The 17,074-nt window shown below is 57.8% G+C and overlaps 1 protein-coding gene across 2 annotated transcripts; it reads right to left on the minus strand.

Moving 5' to 3' along the window:
- Nucleotides 1-10,981: 10,981 nt before the first annotated feature.
- Nucleotides 10,982-16,880, minus strand: LOC101868740 (transcription elongation factor A protein 3). Of its 2 annotated transcripts, XM_013131057.2 has the most exons (14): nt 16,685-16,880; nt 15,341-15,403; nt 15,129-15,234; nt 14,781-14,922; nt 14,557-14,625; nt 14,371-14,439; nt 14,217-14,297; nt 13,924-14,001; nt 13,688-13,839; nt 13,288-13,344; nt 12,552-12,706; nt 11,942-12,088; nt 11,609-11,680; nt 10,982-11,492 (listed from the first exon to the last, which is right to left on the minus strand). In XM_013131057.2, exons 1-14 carry the CDS (start codon nt 16,751-16,753, stop codon nt 11,484-11,486), a joined length of 1,269 nt encoding a protein of 422 aa, XP_012986511.1. In that variant the 5' UTR covers nt 16,754-16,880; the 3' UTR covers nt 10,982-11,483. The 2 variants fall into 2 exon arrangements, with proteins under 2 accessions (XP_012986511.1, XP_030898994.1); XM_031043134.1 differs by having other exon boundaries at nt 13,688-14,001.
- Between the last annotated feature and the right edge of the window lie 194 nt (nt 16,881-17,074).

A 17,074-nucleotide genomic window follows, 5' to 3' on the forward strand; every position in this document is an offset into this window, starting at 1 on the left:
GCCCCCACCCCTGCTTGCCCCTTCCTCCTCCTCCTCCTCCCTGCCTGCACCCCCTGCCTGCTCCCCCCGCTTCCTGCCGGCTCCCCCCAACCGGCTCCTTACCTGTCCCTCCCCTCTCCCTCCGTGCCTGCGACAGGTCCTTGTCTCCCTCCCTGGTCTCTATTTCCCCCATCCCTGCCTGCCTCCTCCACCCTAATTCCGGTGCTCCCCACATCCCTGCTTTATCCCCCTCATCCCACTCTTCCTTCCTGCCTTTTTCCCCACAGGTCCCCACCTGCACATTTCACCCCCCTCATCCTTGCCTCCCCCCCATTCCTACCTGCGTTCCTCGCCATCCCTGCTTTATCCTCCTCATCCCACTGTTCCTGCCTGCCTTCCTCTCCCCATTCCCTGTCTGTGTCCCCATCATCCCGGTTCCTGGCCCTCCCTCAGACCCCTGTCTGCCTTCCCCCCGCCTCCCCCCCCCCCCCCCCCCCCCCCCCATTCGCTGTCCCTGTGACCTCCATCCTTGCCTGCAGCCCCCAGCATCCCGAGGGGCTGTGGGCTTGATGGGAGGGATTGGCGGGGGGGGGGGTGCGATGGATCTCGGCGCTGTGGCTGGATCGGGATTTCTTTGTCTGGAAGAAGGGGGAAGCACAAAAAGCCCCCCTCTTGCCCACAAATCAAAGCTGGGCTCTCCCTGACCCCCACCCTCCAACAGCCTTTTCTCTGCCTCCTTCTCTCCCCCCATACACTGGGGGGGGGGGGGGGGGGAGAGGGGCTGGATGGGTTGTGGGGATGCTGAGGGGGTTTGGGGAGTTTGGAAGGGATTTGATATATTGAGGGACTGGGGAAGGGAACTGAAGGGATGCAGTTGGTGGGGGCTTTGGAGGGAGGGGGGGAGATCCGGGGGGCACATGGGGGATTGCTGTGGGGTGAGGGGTTTGGGGGGATGCTGAGGAGGGAGTGGAGGAACAGTGCTGGGGGTATGGAGGGGAGCTGGGGGGGTAAGGAGGGAGGTTGGTGATGCTCCCATCCTCGGGAGCCCAATGGATGTGGGGCCCCACTTTTGGGGTGTCCCCATCACCTCTTTGCTTTGGGGCTGGCTCCATTCCTTGCCTCGTGTGCGGGGCTTGGCTGGGGTTTGCTGCAGTCTGAGGTGGGCTGCGGAGGGATGGAGCAGGGGACAGGGACCACGGAGCTGGGTCAAGCCTGGAGCTGGGCTCTGCAGCCTGCGCGGCTCCTGCAGTGTCAAAGCATCCAAACCGCTCATCAAGAGCCTCTTCAGAAGGCCCGGGAGGGAATTAACAGCTTCTCATTCATCGCCTGCTTCAGATGCTAAACAGCTCCTGGGCCGCTGCCGAAGGAGGCAGCGATGATGTGCGATGGTTCCTGCCGTTTGGCTTTGGTGGCGATGCTCCTGGAGGGCTCATGGGATGAGGACGGACAGGGACTGGGAGCACGGAGATGGCTCTGATGTGCTAGAACAGCTCGAGGTCCTGCGCTTTGCTCCTCGTGGAGTGCATCTGCCTCTGCTGGAAGGGGTTTCCATCCATCCGTGCGATGGTTCCCCAGAGCCAAGGCAGGGCAGAGACACGCGTGTGACAGCCGGGACATGGGCTTCAAACACCTTCCCAAGGTGACACCGGCCCCCCAGGCCCGGAGCAAGGCGCTGAGTCTCCGCTGTGCACATCTCTGACGCAGTCCTGCTGCCCAGCGCTCCCAGCGGGAGGGAAACGTCAGGTCGGGAAGTGCAAAACAGCTTTTGAGGATGGACGAGGATTTGCTTGGCTCCCGGCACAGCCAGAGACCCCCCCGTGCCCCTTTAACAAAGGGTTATCGGCTAAAGACTCACGGTCCTGGCAGGTTCCAGCAAACGCATCCCCTCGGCTCAGCTCCGGCCTTTGAGATCCCTCTTTCCAGCTGGAATGTGAAAAACAAACCCGGTGGGTGCATCAAATACATGGGAAGCCTTTAAAGGGCTTTGCTGCCCATCCGGTTTTTGCTGTTCCGTGGATGGAGGTGCCAAACTTGGGGAAACTGAAGCAGGGAGGGCATGTTGGACAGGAGAACATCACCCATGCCCAAGGACTGTTCATGCAGGAGGTGAAGTGATGGCTCCTGCGAGCCCTGAGCCCCATCTCTGACACTGCAAAAACAAGGGAATTCTCTTTGTACCCTGAGTTTTATCCATGCCCCTTTACTGTGGATCAAGTTCTGCTTTCCTCCTCCTCTTAGGAAGCTCTCTCTGGCATCAACTTAGCTCGTGTTTTCCTCTCCACCCCCTGGATAGCAGTGGGATGCTGCTTCTCCCACTGCATCCAAACAGGAGGAAAGGAGTTAAATCAAACCGAGGTAATGAAAGTGATGCTGAGGCTGTCCAAGAGGAAACTTCATCCTTGACGTGGGGTCCATCCGGGTGGATATAGAGCTGGAGCTGCTCATGGCAGTGCTGTGATTTACTCAGAGGCTGCAAACTCCACAGGGCATATTTCACCATGGGAAGACCCTCTTCCCTCTGGAACTGATCATTATAATGGCCCCAGCATTGGCTCCATGGCTTTGGGTGCTGCTTGCTCTCCTTCCTCCGCATACTACAGAAGCAGGTATTTCACTGGCACAGGGTTTTGCTTTTAAAGCCAATTCTGCTCAGACCTGGAGCTGAGCATCAGTGATCGTTCCTGCGGGGATGGGCACTGTCTGAAATGCCACTGTGGGTGCTGCATCCTGGTCCCATCACTGTCCATGACCCTTCCTAACACCCTGGATAGTACCTGCAGGCAGGGACACGTCACACGTGCAGGCATCTCCATCCTTTTGCCTGCTTTTCCATGTTCTCCCCAGGAGCAATGTCAACAGAGCACCACATCCTCAGATGGTCAAGAGGAACCAAAATAACTCCTAAAAACTATTTTTTAGGCTTTAGGAAAAGCCTAAAAAGAGCAGGATTCTTAATAGGAGCTGAGATTTTCCTGGTGGAAGATGGGAAGTAGGAGATGGGATCTAGGCTGGATATCCAATAAACCACATGCAAAAAGAGGGGGGCTGTGTTTGCACCTATGGGTGCTGCAGGAGGGCTGCTGGGCTTCACCCCATCCTAACCTCATGGCTGTGCTTGGGTTTGTACTTGGGTTTCTCCTTGCATCTTGCTTTGCTCTCGGGAGGTCTGAGATGCTTGGGGAAGGGCAGGAAAGAGACAGAATGGAGCAGATGCTCTGCAAGCAGCAGCACAACCACACTGGTACCCACCGAGATGTGGGTCCAGGCGGCTCTCCCCCCACTTTCCCCATCTCCCTGGGGCTCATCTCTTCCCTTCCCTCCACTGACAGCACCAGGTAAATCAGCCTTGAAGAGGAAAAGGGCTGATGTCTGTGGTTTGTGCTTTCCCCACCTCAACACATCCATGTTTTCATACCTTGCAGGAAAGAACAAAGCCCATCCCTCAGGGGAGCTCAAATTAGATGAGGCTCTTCTCTGCCTCCCCATTATGCATGATTGAGTGGCGAGAAGGGGGGGTGAGGGGGTGTTTGCAGCATCAGTTCTTTGCTGTTGTGTGCAGGGTACCTGGGAGATGGCTGGGGTGGGAAATCTCTGCTCTGTGCTTTACAGCCATCCCTTCCCTGCAGCAATGATGCCATTGATGCTTTCCATGTCCCCAGGGCACAAGGGAGACTGACCCCTCACTGGGCTTAAACTGGTGCTGGTGCCCTTAGCCCCCTGCTCCCCCCCAGGACAGAGCTCCTTACAGATGCAGGGGGGCTGCATCAGCTGCTTCATCCCGTTGCCTTTTCATCCCTGATTATCCTGTTTGAGGGCTTCCAAAACCCTTTTCCTTTGTTCCCAGACGGAACAGCAAAGTCTCACCATGCCCCATCCCTGAGGGACTCGATCCCAAGGGAGCCTTTTGTCCTGATGCTTGTTTATTTAGGTATTTTCACCACCGCCTTCTGGTCTTTGGCTGGCAATGGAGGATTGATTGGGAACTGGCAGCATCCCCCTGGATTTCAGGGAGCTGTGAGCCTGGATGTGTCCCCTCTCCCTTTCCCAGCTGGCTCTCAAAGGTGGCATCACTGCTTTCCATCAGGAGCATTAACAACCTGTGAGTCATCCTGTAAATGAACCGTCTTGGAGAGGGGGGAGCATCAAAGCTGGATGCTGCTGCTCCGAGCCCGAGCCCTGCTGGAAAAGGAAAGCTTTAAGCTGCTGGGAGAGGGAATTGATGTGAATGTGAGCCCTGGGCTCCCCAAAGGAGCTGGGGATGGGTTTTCCCAGGCAGGGAGAAGGTTCCTTCATGCTGGGACATGAGGACCATGTGTCCTGGTTGTGACATGCTGGAGGGACAAGGTCCCCATCCATATGTGTGTGAGTACAAACACACACATCACACCACCAAGGGACAGGGAGGAGGTTTATGGCTGGGTTTCCTAAGGGATAAGGTTCATTTGTCCACCTCCCATGAGTGACAGGGGATTTCATAGAATCCCAACCTGATTTGGGTTGGAAGGGACCTCATCCTATTCCAAACTCCTGCTATGGGCAGGGGCACCTTCCACTAGAGCAGCTTGCTCCAAGCCCCATCCGTTTGCCAGTTCCTGCTACTGTACCAGCAGCACAGAGGTCAATTAGAGCCAGGCCATGCCTATGGAGCAGGGGGGATGCTCGGGCCATGCCCCACAGCCCTCACCGCTATGGATGTCCCATCACTGGCACATCCACCATGGAGCCAGTGCCAGGACGCATGGATTCATCTCCTCTGAGGGCTCCAGGGCTGCCAGGCAGGAAGCTGTTGTCTTTGATGCTGTGAATCCAGGTCAGTGCTGACCCAGTTGCAATCCCTGCAGCTCTCTGTGCCTGATCCTGGTTCTCCTCCCCTTTCGTGCCTTTTGCTCCAGGCACAGGGCTCAGCTCTCCCCTCTACTTGTTCATGCTCCTCCTTTGGGATGGGGAAGGAGAAAGCACAGGTTTGTGTTTGGGAGCCGTGGGGCAGAGCTGCTGCAACCTTCCTGGTCCATTGGCCAGCACTGAGAGCATCCAGAGACCATGGGGATAGCCCAGCTCTTCTGTGGCTATGGTGTTATCCAGGGAAAGGTAAGCAGCACTGGGGAAAGGAGTGGGAATACCAGGGAGGGCTGGGCTGGGGAGGCTTTGGAAGGGTGATTCTGTTTTTACCAGTAAAGAGGAGATACCTAGGCACATCCAAGCTGGAATGGCTTAAACTGAAACTTGAATCCCATCAGTAATGGGTCGGAGGAAGCCTCTGGTGCTGTGAGTGCCTGGTGAATGAGCACCCACCAAGGCCCTGGGGCGATGCTGAGCACCCCTAAATGGGTGCTCTGGCCATCCTGAGGGTGGGCTGGCAGCATCGCCTGAAAGGCACCAGAATCCCCCCTTTATCCCCCTGCTCGCTCCCACCCGGAGCCATCTCAGCCCAGAACCAAGCTCTGAGCCACATCCCTGTCCCCTTCCTGCACACCACAGCCTTGGGAAGACATTTACAGGGCAGTTTTCTCCTCTGGCCATCGGGTTGGGCCTGGATTTCCCCCTGGAGCACCCGTTCCTGGCTGCAGACCTGCAGGTCTCAGCTGGCCTGGCCCTGGGGAGCTGCTGCCCAACCCCAGGAGCTGGTGGTTAAAGGAGCAATAACAGAGGCTGAATGGGGAGCAGAGGTTTAATGACTGGAAGAGCTCTTCCATGTCTGCCTGCCTGCCTAAACATAGAATGTGTTTGCTAAACGCATCCCTGCTCCGAGCCCGGCGAAGTGGCTGAGAGCCAAACACAGGGATTTAGAAGCAATATTGAATGACCAATGCCTATGGAAGCCTTCGGGCTGAAGGAAGTGCTCCGCTGACAGGAGCTGATCTACAGGGGAGAGGAAAACAGGCTGGGAACGGAGGTGGGGTCCCTCTTCCCGTGGTTTTGGCCGCAGCAGTGTGGGGGGAAGGAGGTGTTTGATGTGTAAATCCCTTCTCACTCCCTGGTTCCACAAGTGGCCCTGTTTGGGTCCTGTGCAAACACGGTTGTGACTCTCCCATAGCACAGATGGGCACGAAGCTTGGTCAGGAGTCCCTGTGGACCCTCCTGTCCCCATCAAGGCAGCAAAACGCACGTGTCCGTATGGATGGGTGACTGGGAGCAGTACCGCAAAGGGTGAAGGGAGGCAACATCTGCCCATAACCACGTTACTCCAACGCACTTCCCAATCCCAGAATGGCTTTTTTCCATCCTCCTCCTGCCCACAAAGAGATACCAGCGACAAGGGGGAAGAAAAGGAATTAATAATTATGTTCTGTTAATGACTTGGAATGTTCCTAGGCTGAGCACTCCCATTTCACTCCTAAATGAGCATCTCTCCTTGCCCACCCAACAGCAAACCTCCATCCCCAGTGCTGTGGGATGAAGCTGTGGGTGGATGGCAAAGGGATGCACTCTTTCTCCCTTGCTTCTTAGGAGTGAAGCAATTTTCCCTCTCCCTTTGTGCTTCTACCTTCCTCTGTATCCAGGCGCAGCTGGGATCCTCATAGGCCTGGATGACTCACCATGGCTGCAATGCAAGGGCATTAGCACACGATTCCTCCCAGGGCTCTGCATCTCCTGTCACCAGGAGCTTTTCCTATTCCATTGAAGGAAATATCACCTTTTCACCTGCAAAACAGAGGGGCAGAGGGAGCACAGCCCCTTGCTGGGCAGGACAACCTGATGGAGACGGGTGCTGGACCAGCGCAGGGATGCAGGGACCGAAGGGATGCCGAGCACCACAGCAGCATCACAATCACATCCGCAACACCAAGCTCTTGCTCTCTTCCTGAGTTCTTGCTCAGCTGAAGCAGGTCCCTCCTCAGGGTGACCAAAGCAGCTTGCTCACCCCTCTATAGCTGCAATCCCAGCCCGGTGGTGTTGCTGTTGCACACTCACTGCCCGCACTGCAGGGTGCAGGGAGCATTTGCTTCCCTGACAGTGTCTGTCCCTGCCAGACTGCGTGGCACCACTCCTGGGTCACCCCTTCCTTCCAGGACAAGCTATTTATACTTCCCCTTTGGAAAGCCAAGGCGGCTTCTTGGGAGGACGTGGCCTTTGGTGCCAGCTGCTTCCCAAACCCAGGACACAGGGACCTTGGAGAAAGGAGGTGAGGCAGAGCCAGGGCACAACTCAACCTCCCATCCTGGGCATGTTTTGCCTAAGGAGATCATCAAACAGGGTCCCTGTGTGGCTGGGAAAGGTTGGGATGGTGGGAAGGGGATGGGAAAACACTGTGGGATTGTTGCAGATGCACAAAGAGCATTTCCATGCGGGATGCACGGGGACATCCTCGGGCCACCCTGGCTGCTCTGCCCGCACCCAAACCTGGCCTAAGCCATGCTAACCCAGAGAGCAAAGGGCTCCATCCCCAGGCACATGGCACTTCATTCCACCCCTCCAGATCAAGCTGCTGCTCTTTATCGCTGAGTGCTCCTGGGCAGGGAGAACAAGAAGTGTCAGGGGAAAAGCCAGTGTGGCATTCCTTATCATCTGCATAGCATAGCAAGCAAGGTCATCTTCCTGAGGCGGATGGGAATCCGTCTGGTCTGGATGGAACAGGGAGTGATTCGACAGCATTCCATGGGGTGTTTTCCTTGGCATCTCCTCCATTGCTGACCCTGAGAGGGAAGAGCACAATGGTTCCAGCCAAGTGTCAAGAAACACTGGTTTTGGTGGGGGGTTATGCTTTTAATGGGGGATCTATGCTCAGTTCTTCCTCCTTTGTCTATTCAAAGTCCACTGAGTGCTGTGGCTATAGGAAGGCTGAGATCAAAGTACTCTGCAGACTCAGCAAACCTCTTTGGCCAGGAAACCAAAGGGCACAAGTCTTTTTCTTTAGGAAAAGTATATCCTGCCCTTTCCCATGTTTTAGAAGCAAAGGTTTGGGTTCACTTTAGGCTCATTTGATGCATTTAAGCATCAGAAAGCTCAGGGAGGGGAGGTTGGGGGATGCTCTAGGGCACTGAATTGCAGCCCTACAACTCCATGGATATCTTGCAAACGTTGCAGGTGATCAATGACTTTCTCCCCTTATTTTGCCAACGAACATCCCATCAGCTCAAATCCATGGCTTTGCTCTGAGTATTCCAGCTTGGCTTCCGAAGAGCCGTGCGGGGAGGTGGGGCTGGCTTGGGCAATCACTGTATTGTGTTCAGAGCTGCTCTGAAGCAGCTGATTCACTCCCATCAATGCAGAACAATGAAGGAGAGAGGAAATTGCTCCCTTTGCATCCCAGCCTGGAGCTGGAGCCAGCACTCAGCAGGTTTTCTCTCCCCCTGGTTTAGTGATGTCTGTGTGGGTTTCAGTCCCTGGGGTGTCCTGCTGGGATTACCCAGCTCTTCCAGGTATTTAGGGACCCACCACTGCACCTCCGCATCCTTCAATGACTGGTACCCATGGGATACAGCTCCAAGCAGAGGCAGCACCTCATGCTCAGGGAAACCTGAGTTTTGGGGTGGAATTGAAACAAAAAGGCAACTCAAAAGCCCAGCAGCTGAGTGCTTGAAAGGCTCTGATGCAGTAGATGGGGGGCCCCTAAAAGACACAGGCTGTCTATAGCTCTGGTTTTCATCTAGCATCAGATCCCCAGCTGAATCCGTCTGCTCAGCTTTTGGGGGTTTCAACCCCAAAATCCCTTTGGGATTTGGGGAGTGGCTGCTGGTGTCCTTGAGCTCAGCAGTGTTCTGATGCATCCCTGGTATCCCAGGACATGGTGGGTGTTTCCTGACCTCCCCTCAGCATCATTCCTGCCCTCCCCATACAACCACAGTGCTGTGTTGTCCTGCTTTTAAAAGCAAAGCAGCTCAGCTCCTCAGTGGGGCTGGCCCCTTCCCGTGTTCCCCATGTTAGGAATGCTGAGCATCACCTCAGGGATGTGGGTTTCACTAGGAATGATGACAATGGCAAAGCTGAGCAGATAGATGTGGGGTCTGAGGTCTGGAGAAGGCAGCAAGTGTGTGAGCTTGGTGGATATCTACCTATGATGTTAAGGGCCTTTCTAATTCTAACCATGCTATTCCACTCCACTCCATTCCATTCCATTCTCTTGCTTGCTCAGGTTGCAAAGGATGGACCTCCCCATGGGACAGGCAGGGTGGGATCTGCCCCAGCCCTGGCAAAGGGACATTAACACTGAGTGAGGAACTGGAGATAACATCTCTGAGCCCTTTTGGTTACAGAATTGGTGTCATTCCCTTGGGAAGAGAAGGGACATGGCTGCAAACAGGAGCTCAGGTCTCCAGGATGGGCTGTTGTGTCTGTTCTACACTGTGTTCATCCTCTCATTTCATGCAGGTTTTTACCCCCAATGCACATTTTAGCAGCTCTGAAGTGAATGGAGACAAAGCAGGAACATACAAGGCTAAAAGCATGGGATGGCTCCCATGATGCTGGGGTAGATGCTGCACCCCACCATCCCCTGCTGCCCCTGATTCCTCACCCCAGCCCCAGCCCCGCTCCTAGAGACCTGCACCCACCCGCCCTGACACACACTAGATGGTGATGCCACAGCTTAAGATTGGGTTTGATGTCCAATGGGAGATGTTCCATGGGCCAGAAGGAGCCCCCAGAACACTGCCAGCCTCCTGGGGGGCTGCACAGCCACAGACTCACCCCAGAGAGGGTTCAGAGGGGTCCAACAGCTCCTTGGTGCTGAGGGGGGGTCCCACTGTGCTGGGGAGCACAGGATGTGCAAAGATCAGCTCTAGATTCAGTTGGGTTCCGACACAATCCCACCATCCCCTTTCCAAGTGCTTGGAGAGCCCTGGCCAAGGGTCCAGAGTCCTCTTGGGATGGGGCTCAGGACTCACAACGCCCCACTCCATCCTTGCCCCTGTGCTTTGGGGACCAGGGGGTTTAGCAAGGCATTGAGCGAGAGGATGGAGAAATGGGGTTGCCAAGGAAACAAAGCAGCCAAAGTGATGGGTTTTTCTTTGTTAAGGCTGGAAAAATGCGGGGGAGAAGGGCAGCAGCGGCGGGAGGCTGGAAAACAGGGGAAGAGCCCTTGGATTGGAATGGGAACCAGGGATGCTCCCGTGCCTGTGTGCTGGATTCTGCCCCTGGGGGACAGGGCAGCTGCTCCAGGCTGAGCCTCCCTGCCCACAGAGGCTGTGTGGGCACGGAGGGATCCAGCATTTGCCTTTTGAAGCCATGGCACCTGTGGGGCTGGTGGCTGGGGAGGGGAGAGCAGGATCCCAGCCAGCCCCAAAATGCCATCAACCATCCCAGTCTGTGTCCTCCTCATAGAGCAGGTCAGGGCCTCAGCCCTAGGAACAACCACCAAGAGCCACCCGTACCCCATTTCAACCCCTGCAAACAGCTGCATTCCCCTTTCTGTGCCCCAGGGATGGATCCCGCATCCCCACCTGGAGCATCCTCCCTGGGGGGACCCTTACATGGGTGGCAGAGGAGCCTCCAGGGGCACCCAGCTCTCCTCTGGTCCCTTTCCTCCTGTGGGATTTCTTAGGGGAGCCGTGGGGTGCAGACCAAGAGTAAAACAGGAATCGCTGCATCCAACAGCTCTTCCATCCCCCTCCTCTCTGCCCATCATCAGTGCCCTTATCCCCCCCCCATGGTCACCCTGTGAGCTCCCCTCTGTCCCCATCACATCTCACTGCTGCTGGTTATTTCTGGTGGTGGTGAGGGACGAGCTGGGTACCACGAGCCTCCATCCCGCACCTCTTGTAGCCAAAGGTTGTGTTTCCCAACCCCTTTCCCTGGAAAACCCTCCCGCTGGTGGAGTTCCTGCCCTGCCATGGGATACAGGGCACAGCTCCAGCCTTAAGTAAAGGTCTTTCATCCCCAGGCAGGTGGTGGATGAGCATCAAGCCCAAGCTGGAGCCTGGTGGATCCAAGCCATGTTCTGGAGCTGGCTGGGGGCTCTTGAAGGACCATGAGTGAATGGAGACAAGGTCCAAGCACCCTTCAGAAAGCAGCCTGTGGCAGAGAGGCACTGCTTTATTGCTTTAGCTGGAGGGTTTTGCCCCACTCCTCTTGCCCCCCACATCCCTTCTTTCTTCCTCCTTTTAGTGCCCTTAAACCAGGATGGATGGACATGGTGACCTCCCACCAGCATCCAGGCACCCTGCAACCACCCCCTCTCCCTCTGTGTCCTCCCACTGTGGAGGAAGAAGGTATTTGGGTTAAAACCTGGCTGTTTGCCACTCCTGGTTTCCCAGGACAGTGGCACAACCCCACATCCACAGGGAATGTCCCTCCTGTCTGTAAACAGACCAGTCTCCCTTACTGAGGATGTTGGCAGTGGGCTCCCAGCGCACCCCAAGCAAACGGATGGACCACTTGGATTCACCAGGGTCTTCCCAAGCAAACCCATCTGCTGCCAGAGCCCAGCTTCCTGGGGTGCAAGGAAACAGGGAGTTGGGGTGTAGGGACCGGAGCCACCGCATCACCTTCCTCCGCACCCCGATGTGGCTGTCACAGCATCCTTGTCTCACACCGCATCCCTCCAGCCCCATCGCCGGGGGCTGCCATCAGCAGAACTGCAGGAGAAGCCGAGGGTGAGCCCTCACCCACCCCCTGGCACTGTTTCGGGGGGGCTCTGACACCCCCCCCATAGGGATGGGGATGGGCTGGGCAGCCGGGGCCATTCACAGACCTTCCAGCGGTTCCCACACTCGTTGCACAGCACAAACGTGGTCATGGGCTCGTCGGCGCTGCGTGTCTGCACCTAGGATGGATGGAGCAGGGGGAGGTCAGAGCAGAGCCCCCCCTGCAGTCCTCATCCGGCTCTGGGGCAACAGCACAACAGGGCCATAGAGCTGTTGGAGCCATGGAGATGCTGTCAGGGCTGGAGCAGCTCTGCAGCTCTAGGGGAAGGAACTGGATGAGCTTTAAGCTCTGTTCCAACCCAAACCAGTCGAGGATGCTGTGATTCTATAAACTGGGTCCCCTGGGAACAGCGGGGACCCCGGGCCTTGGCAGGGCTCACCTGGTTGTATGTGCAGTTCTTCTTCTTGCACTTGCCGCACTGGAAGAGGTCGGTGACGGTGCCGCCCGTCTTGGCCATCTGGTGCTCCCGAATGGCCTCCTGGGTCATGGCATTCCGCAGCTCCTTCAGCTCATCACTGGCCATCTCCTGCCACCAACACCGGGGCCTTGCAGCTCAAGCAGCATAGGCGCAAGCCGTCGTGGTCCAGCACCCTCCCCATCCTCTCCAGCATCAGCACTGCTCCTGCTCTGTGCTTTGCTGGAGGGCTTATGCCCATCCAGATCACCCCATCCTCAATCTGAAACTGCTGCCTGCACGTTCCCATGGCTCCCCATGGAGGGAGCGGTGCTCCCATAAGCTGGACATGGGGAACATCCTTCCATAAGGAATGGAGACCCTCAAACGTGACTGGTGGCATTCCACAATGGGCTCCTGCTTCCTCCCTGTGCCTGATACTCCACAACCAGCACTAAGGTGGGACAGGTTGATGCTGGGACAAGAACCACCAAGCCAAAACCCTGCCAGCCCCTGGGAACCAACACAGCCTCCAAGAGCAGAGGCTGTGGAGGCAGCAGGGAGGTGCCCCATGAGATCCAGCCCCATGTCCCACCTCAGCTGTCATGCGGGCGATGAGGCTGGGCAGGATGGCCCCGCACAGCACGTTCCTCCGCAGGCTGGGGTTCTTGGGGTCCTTCAGGTTGCTGATCCTGCTCCGCACCCGGTTGCGGTACTTCATGTCCGTGCTCTTTAGCTCCTGGAAGATATGTGGGGTGCGTCAAGGAACGGAAGGGGGTGAGGTGGAGGGATGCTCCCTGGGGTACCGCATGGTGGGGTCTTCCCCTCCTTGGGCTTTGGAGGGTGAAGCATGGTTTGGGATGTGGGGAGGAAAACAGCCCAATCGCCTTGCACCATCTGACAGCTGCAGCTGGGGCTGCACCAAAGAGCAGGGCAGGGGAAAGCACCTCGGGGTCAGTTCTGGTCTTAGGGGGCTGCCAGGAGACCCCCAAGCCTGGAGCTGGGGGTGAATGGAGGTGGCACCGTCATGAACTGGGGCTGGCAAGAAACGTGGGTGCCCACAGCAGGGTGGCAGGAGCAGCCTTGCCTGGGGTGGGTTTTATTGCCCAGGGCTGAAGGCAGATCCCTGAGCCCAGGGGCTGGGGGGATGCACTGGACCAGCGCAGGTGCCCGGGGGATGCTCTGCTCAGCATCATCCTCAAACCGGGCTCCGGGCTCCCTCTGCAGGCAACGGGGCACGCAGAGCCCATCACCTTGTCCCTGTCACCCTCTGTCCTGCCCCAGCACCACTCTTGGGCCCAGTGTGCGGCCCCAGCCCCTGTAAAGGATATGGTCTTCGATCTCCGATGCCATCTTCTCGCAGTTGACACCAAACTCCTTGTAGTCATCTAAAGGGCAGAGAGGCCAAGGGGTGACTGAGAGATGCAAAACCAGCTCCATGTCCCCGTGCACTGAGAACCCCCCTGAAAGATCTCGCTTCTCCCCCTCGACTTGTCTCAGGCACCCATCTCTAAACAGCCTCTTTAAACCCATCTCGAACCTCACACAGAGCCCATCCCCGCATCCAACCCTTTACCGGACACCCTCCCAACCTCCTTTGTTGCAGTTTGAGGCTGAGCACTGATGCAGTTGAAGCAGAGCCTCGCTTTTTACTGCAGGGTTGCTCCTCTTAGGGCTGCCCCATAGGGGAAGCATCCCTGGTTGGACTCCAGCACCCCAAGCCCCACTCACCATCCATACGGAGCGCGGCCGTCAGCATCTCGATGCACTTGTCCCGCACCGAGTCCCCTGTGAGGTAACAGGGGGCCAGGAGGCAGGGGCTGGGTGAGAAGGGGCTGCTGGGGGTCTGTGGGGTCTCTGCCTTGGCCTTGCTGCTGTTGGCTCTGCAGGGGAGGACAAGCAGAGCCCAGGGTCCTCGTGCATCCCCCAGGACCTGCGCCACGGCACCAGGATGGGGCTGTTCCCACCTTTTCTCCTTGCTGTCACTGGAGCTGCTCCGGGAGCCAGTGGGAGCTGGGGAGGGGCTGCTGCCCACGGAGGCTCTCCTGGGGGGGCACAGGAGGGGACAGCACCGGAGAGGGGCACACAGTGACTCCGAGTGCTCAGAAATCAATGCGAGTCTCCCCAAGGGAAGATTGGTTCCCCATGGGAATGCCCCAGTGCCCATCAGGTCAGGTCTCCCCAACCATCCCTACCCATCCATGGTCAAAGCATCCCCAATGGAGATCCCCAAAGCACCCCAGGAATGCCCTCTCCTTACCTCTCCCCCGACAGCCTCTTCTGTGGGGAGGAAGAGGAGGAGATGGCCAAGGTGGAGGACCTTGAGTCAGCAGAGTCTCTCCTGGCAGGACAAGCCCCATGTCAGAGGTGGTGGCAGGGACCAGACCCCATCCTCATTCATCCCAAGCACCCACCTCTCCTTCTTGCTGTCCAGAGGTGACTTCTTGGAGGATGCAGTGGGGCTCCGGCCATCACTGGCCTTTCTTCAGAAGCCCAAAGGAAGGGAGAGATGCTCTGGTGAGCCCATTGCACATTGCACACCGCATCCCAGTGCCACCATTCCCCAGCACAACCTCCCCGGCACGGCCTTCGGTACGTACCTGTCCAGGCTGGCATCGGCAGAATGGCCCTGAGGGGTGATGGCACAAGAGCTGGACTTGCTGGGCTTCCTATGGGAACAGAGAGCCAGGCAGGGTCAGAGGAGCCCCTTGCCCAGGGAATAAACAGCTATAGAGACGGATAAACCAATCCCAAGGAGTGAGCAGAGGGGTTTGTATCAGCCCCTCCAATGCTGGTGCCTCCCACAGTGCCCAGGAGTCCTCACCTCTCCTTGTGCTTCTCCCTGTGCTTCTCTGCTGGGTTCTTGGGGTGTTTCACCCCTTCACTGGGGCAGCTGGGGAGATCCAGACCCTTCTCCTTCTTCTCCCCATCCACGTCCTTCTCCTTCTTTGGGGTGCTGGAGGGCTCTGGAAGCAGGGTTTGGGTGTCACGAGCACGGCCCAAAGCAGCCCTGGGCACCTGGGGAGCTGCAGCCCAGGCTGGGGGATGCCCAGCCCTTGGGAAGGCACGCACTGATTTACACTGCTCCATCCTGGAGCCGAAATGAGCCCTTGGAATAGCTCTCCAAGGATATACATGGATCTGGGGAAGGGTCTGGGGCACGGGGGCTCACCCAGCAGCCGCTTCCAGTTCTTGATGAGGATCTTGGCCGAGGCCACTACCTCTCCATCGGAGCAGTGCTTCCGCACCGAGTTAACAGCCACCCCGATCCGCGTGGTCTGGGATGTGCAACAGGGATGTGTCCTTAGGGATGTGCTGCCCAGCATGGGAGGGATGGGACAAAACCCCCCTCCATGGGGTATCCCTGGGGCCAGCCCCCCTCACCTGGAGCAGCTGGATGGTCATGGTGTAGTTGGTGAGAGACTTGAGCAGATCCAGAGCCCCTTCCTAGAATGGGGAGAAGCCATGGGAGCTCCTTGAGGAGCAGGAGAGGAAGAGAGGCCTGCATCGAGGCAGCCCCTGTACCCCTTCCCTCTCACCAGCATCCTGCAGCTGCTCCCTGTCCCTTCCAATGCACTCCTATGAAAGCCCCAATCCCGATTCCTGCCGCACGGGGTCACATCCCCCAGCTGGGAAGCAGGAGCTTCCCTTAGAGCTTGGGGAAACCCTTCCATAAGGAAACAGGCTGGGGGACCCGCGAGGTTCCCATGGAGGGACATGCATAGAGTGGCTGCAGGGCTGAAGACAGCGATATAGCCAGGGTAATTCCCAGGGGAAAGCAGAACCCATTGGGTTCCAAGTGTTGGCATCCCAACAAGGCACCAGCTCTGCTCAGCAGCTCGGGGTAAAGGCCAATGGAACAGTCAAATATTAACTGTAAGGGCTGGGCTCAGCTCCGGGCTCCCAGCGGCTCCCAGAGGCCGGATCCTGGCGCACCAGCACCACAGCCGGAGCCAGGAGCCATCTCCCGTGCCCTTCCCGTGCACGTTGCACACGCTCAGGCAATAGGAACCGGTGCGTGTGTGGGGCTGGGGGGGGCACAGGGCAGCACCGACCCCCATTGGGTGTTGGTGGCCGGGCTGGTGGCCAAGCACCTGTCAGCCACGGTCCCCTGGCACCGCGGAGGGCCCACGTGTCCCCAGATATGCCCCATATGTGCCCCTGTGTGCCCATATTCGCCTGCATGGCCCCCAGTGTGCCCACATGGCCCCATATGTGCCTGCATGGCCCCCAGTGTGCCTGCATGCCCCCATATGTGCCCCACGCATGCCCCATATGTCCCTGCATAGCCCCCAATGTGCCTGCATGCTCCCATATGTGCCTCATACGTGCCCCATATGTGCCTGCATGGGCCCCAGCGTGCCTGCATGGCCCCAAATGTGCCCACATGTCCCCATATGTGCCCCATGTCCCCAGATACCAAGGGGTGCAGGAGAGAGAAGCACAGACTGGAGGCACAGCAAACTCCGCTGTGCTGAAGCTGGGGCAGCACAAGCTGCACCCCGGGGTGCTGGTGGGTGCTCAGCACCCCTTGGACCCACTCAGCACAAGCAATAGTGGGGGGGGGTGCAGAACACCGCACCCCCTTGACCCCGTTCCTTCCTCCCCTGTCCCACAGCAGGCTGTGACACACCAACACGTGTGTACACGCATGCAAACAGACACACGCGTGTAAATACACACGTGTGTGTGTGTGTGTGTGTGTGCCAAGGGCCTGGCCACCCTTACCGTGCTCTTCCTGGCCACCATCTTATCCAGCTTCTTGGCAATCCGGACCAGCTCCTCAGCAGGGCCCATGCTGGCGGCTCCCGGCTCAGGGGGGCGATCCCAAGGCAGAGCTGGGCACTGCCAGCATGGGGGGATGCAGGCAGGGATGGGAGAGGGAAGCAGAGTGGGAAGGAGCAGAGAGAAAGGGGAAAAAGGGAGGAAGGAGAAGGGAGAGAAAGCAGAAAGGAGGTGGGGCTGTCCCGGCCAGTCATCAACCCTGCCAGGCAGGCGGAATAACACGGGGAAGGGCTAAATATAGCTGGGAATGACGGGCAGGGACATGAGGGCCGGAGGCGCAGGCTGGGGGGGCACCCGGGGGTGCTGCAGAGGACCCCGGGGTGCAGAACAGGG

Source organism: Melopsittacus undulatus, chromosome 14, assembly GCF_012275295.1.
Source record: "Melopsittacus undulatus isolate bMelUnd1 chromosome 14, bMelUnd1.mat.Z, whole genome shotgun sequence".
Taxonomy (NCBI): Eukaryota; Metazoa; Chordata; class Aves; order Psittaciformes; family Psittaculidae; genus Melopsittacus; species Melopsittacus undulatus.

Bases quoted from the DNA above. Each gene is read 5' to 3' on its own strand.
- LOC101868740 (XM_031043134.1), bottom strand. From the start codon at position 16,753: ATGGGCCCTGCTGAGGAGCTGGTCCGGATTGCCAAGAAGCTGGATAAG. The intron at 14,440-14,556 runs GTACGTACCGAA...GGGCTTCTGAAG, and splicing joins GCCGATGCCAGCCTGGACAG to AAAGGCCAGTGATGGCCGGA. The intron at 12,707-13,287 runs ATATCCTTTACA...GACGCACCCCAC, and splicing joins GGCATCGGAGATCGAAGACC to ATATCTTCCAGGAGCTAAAG.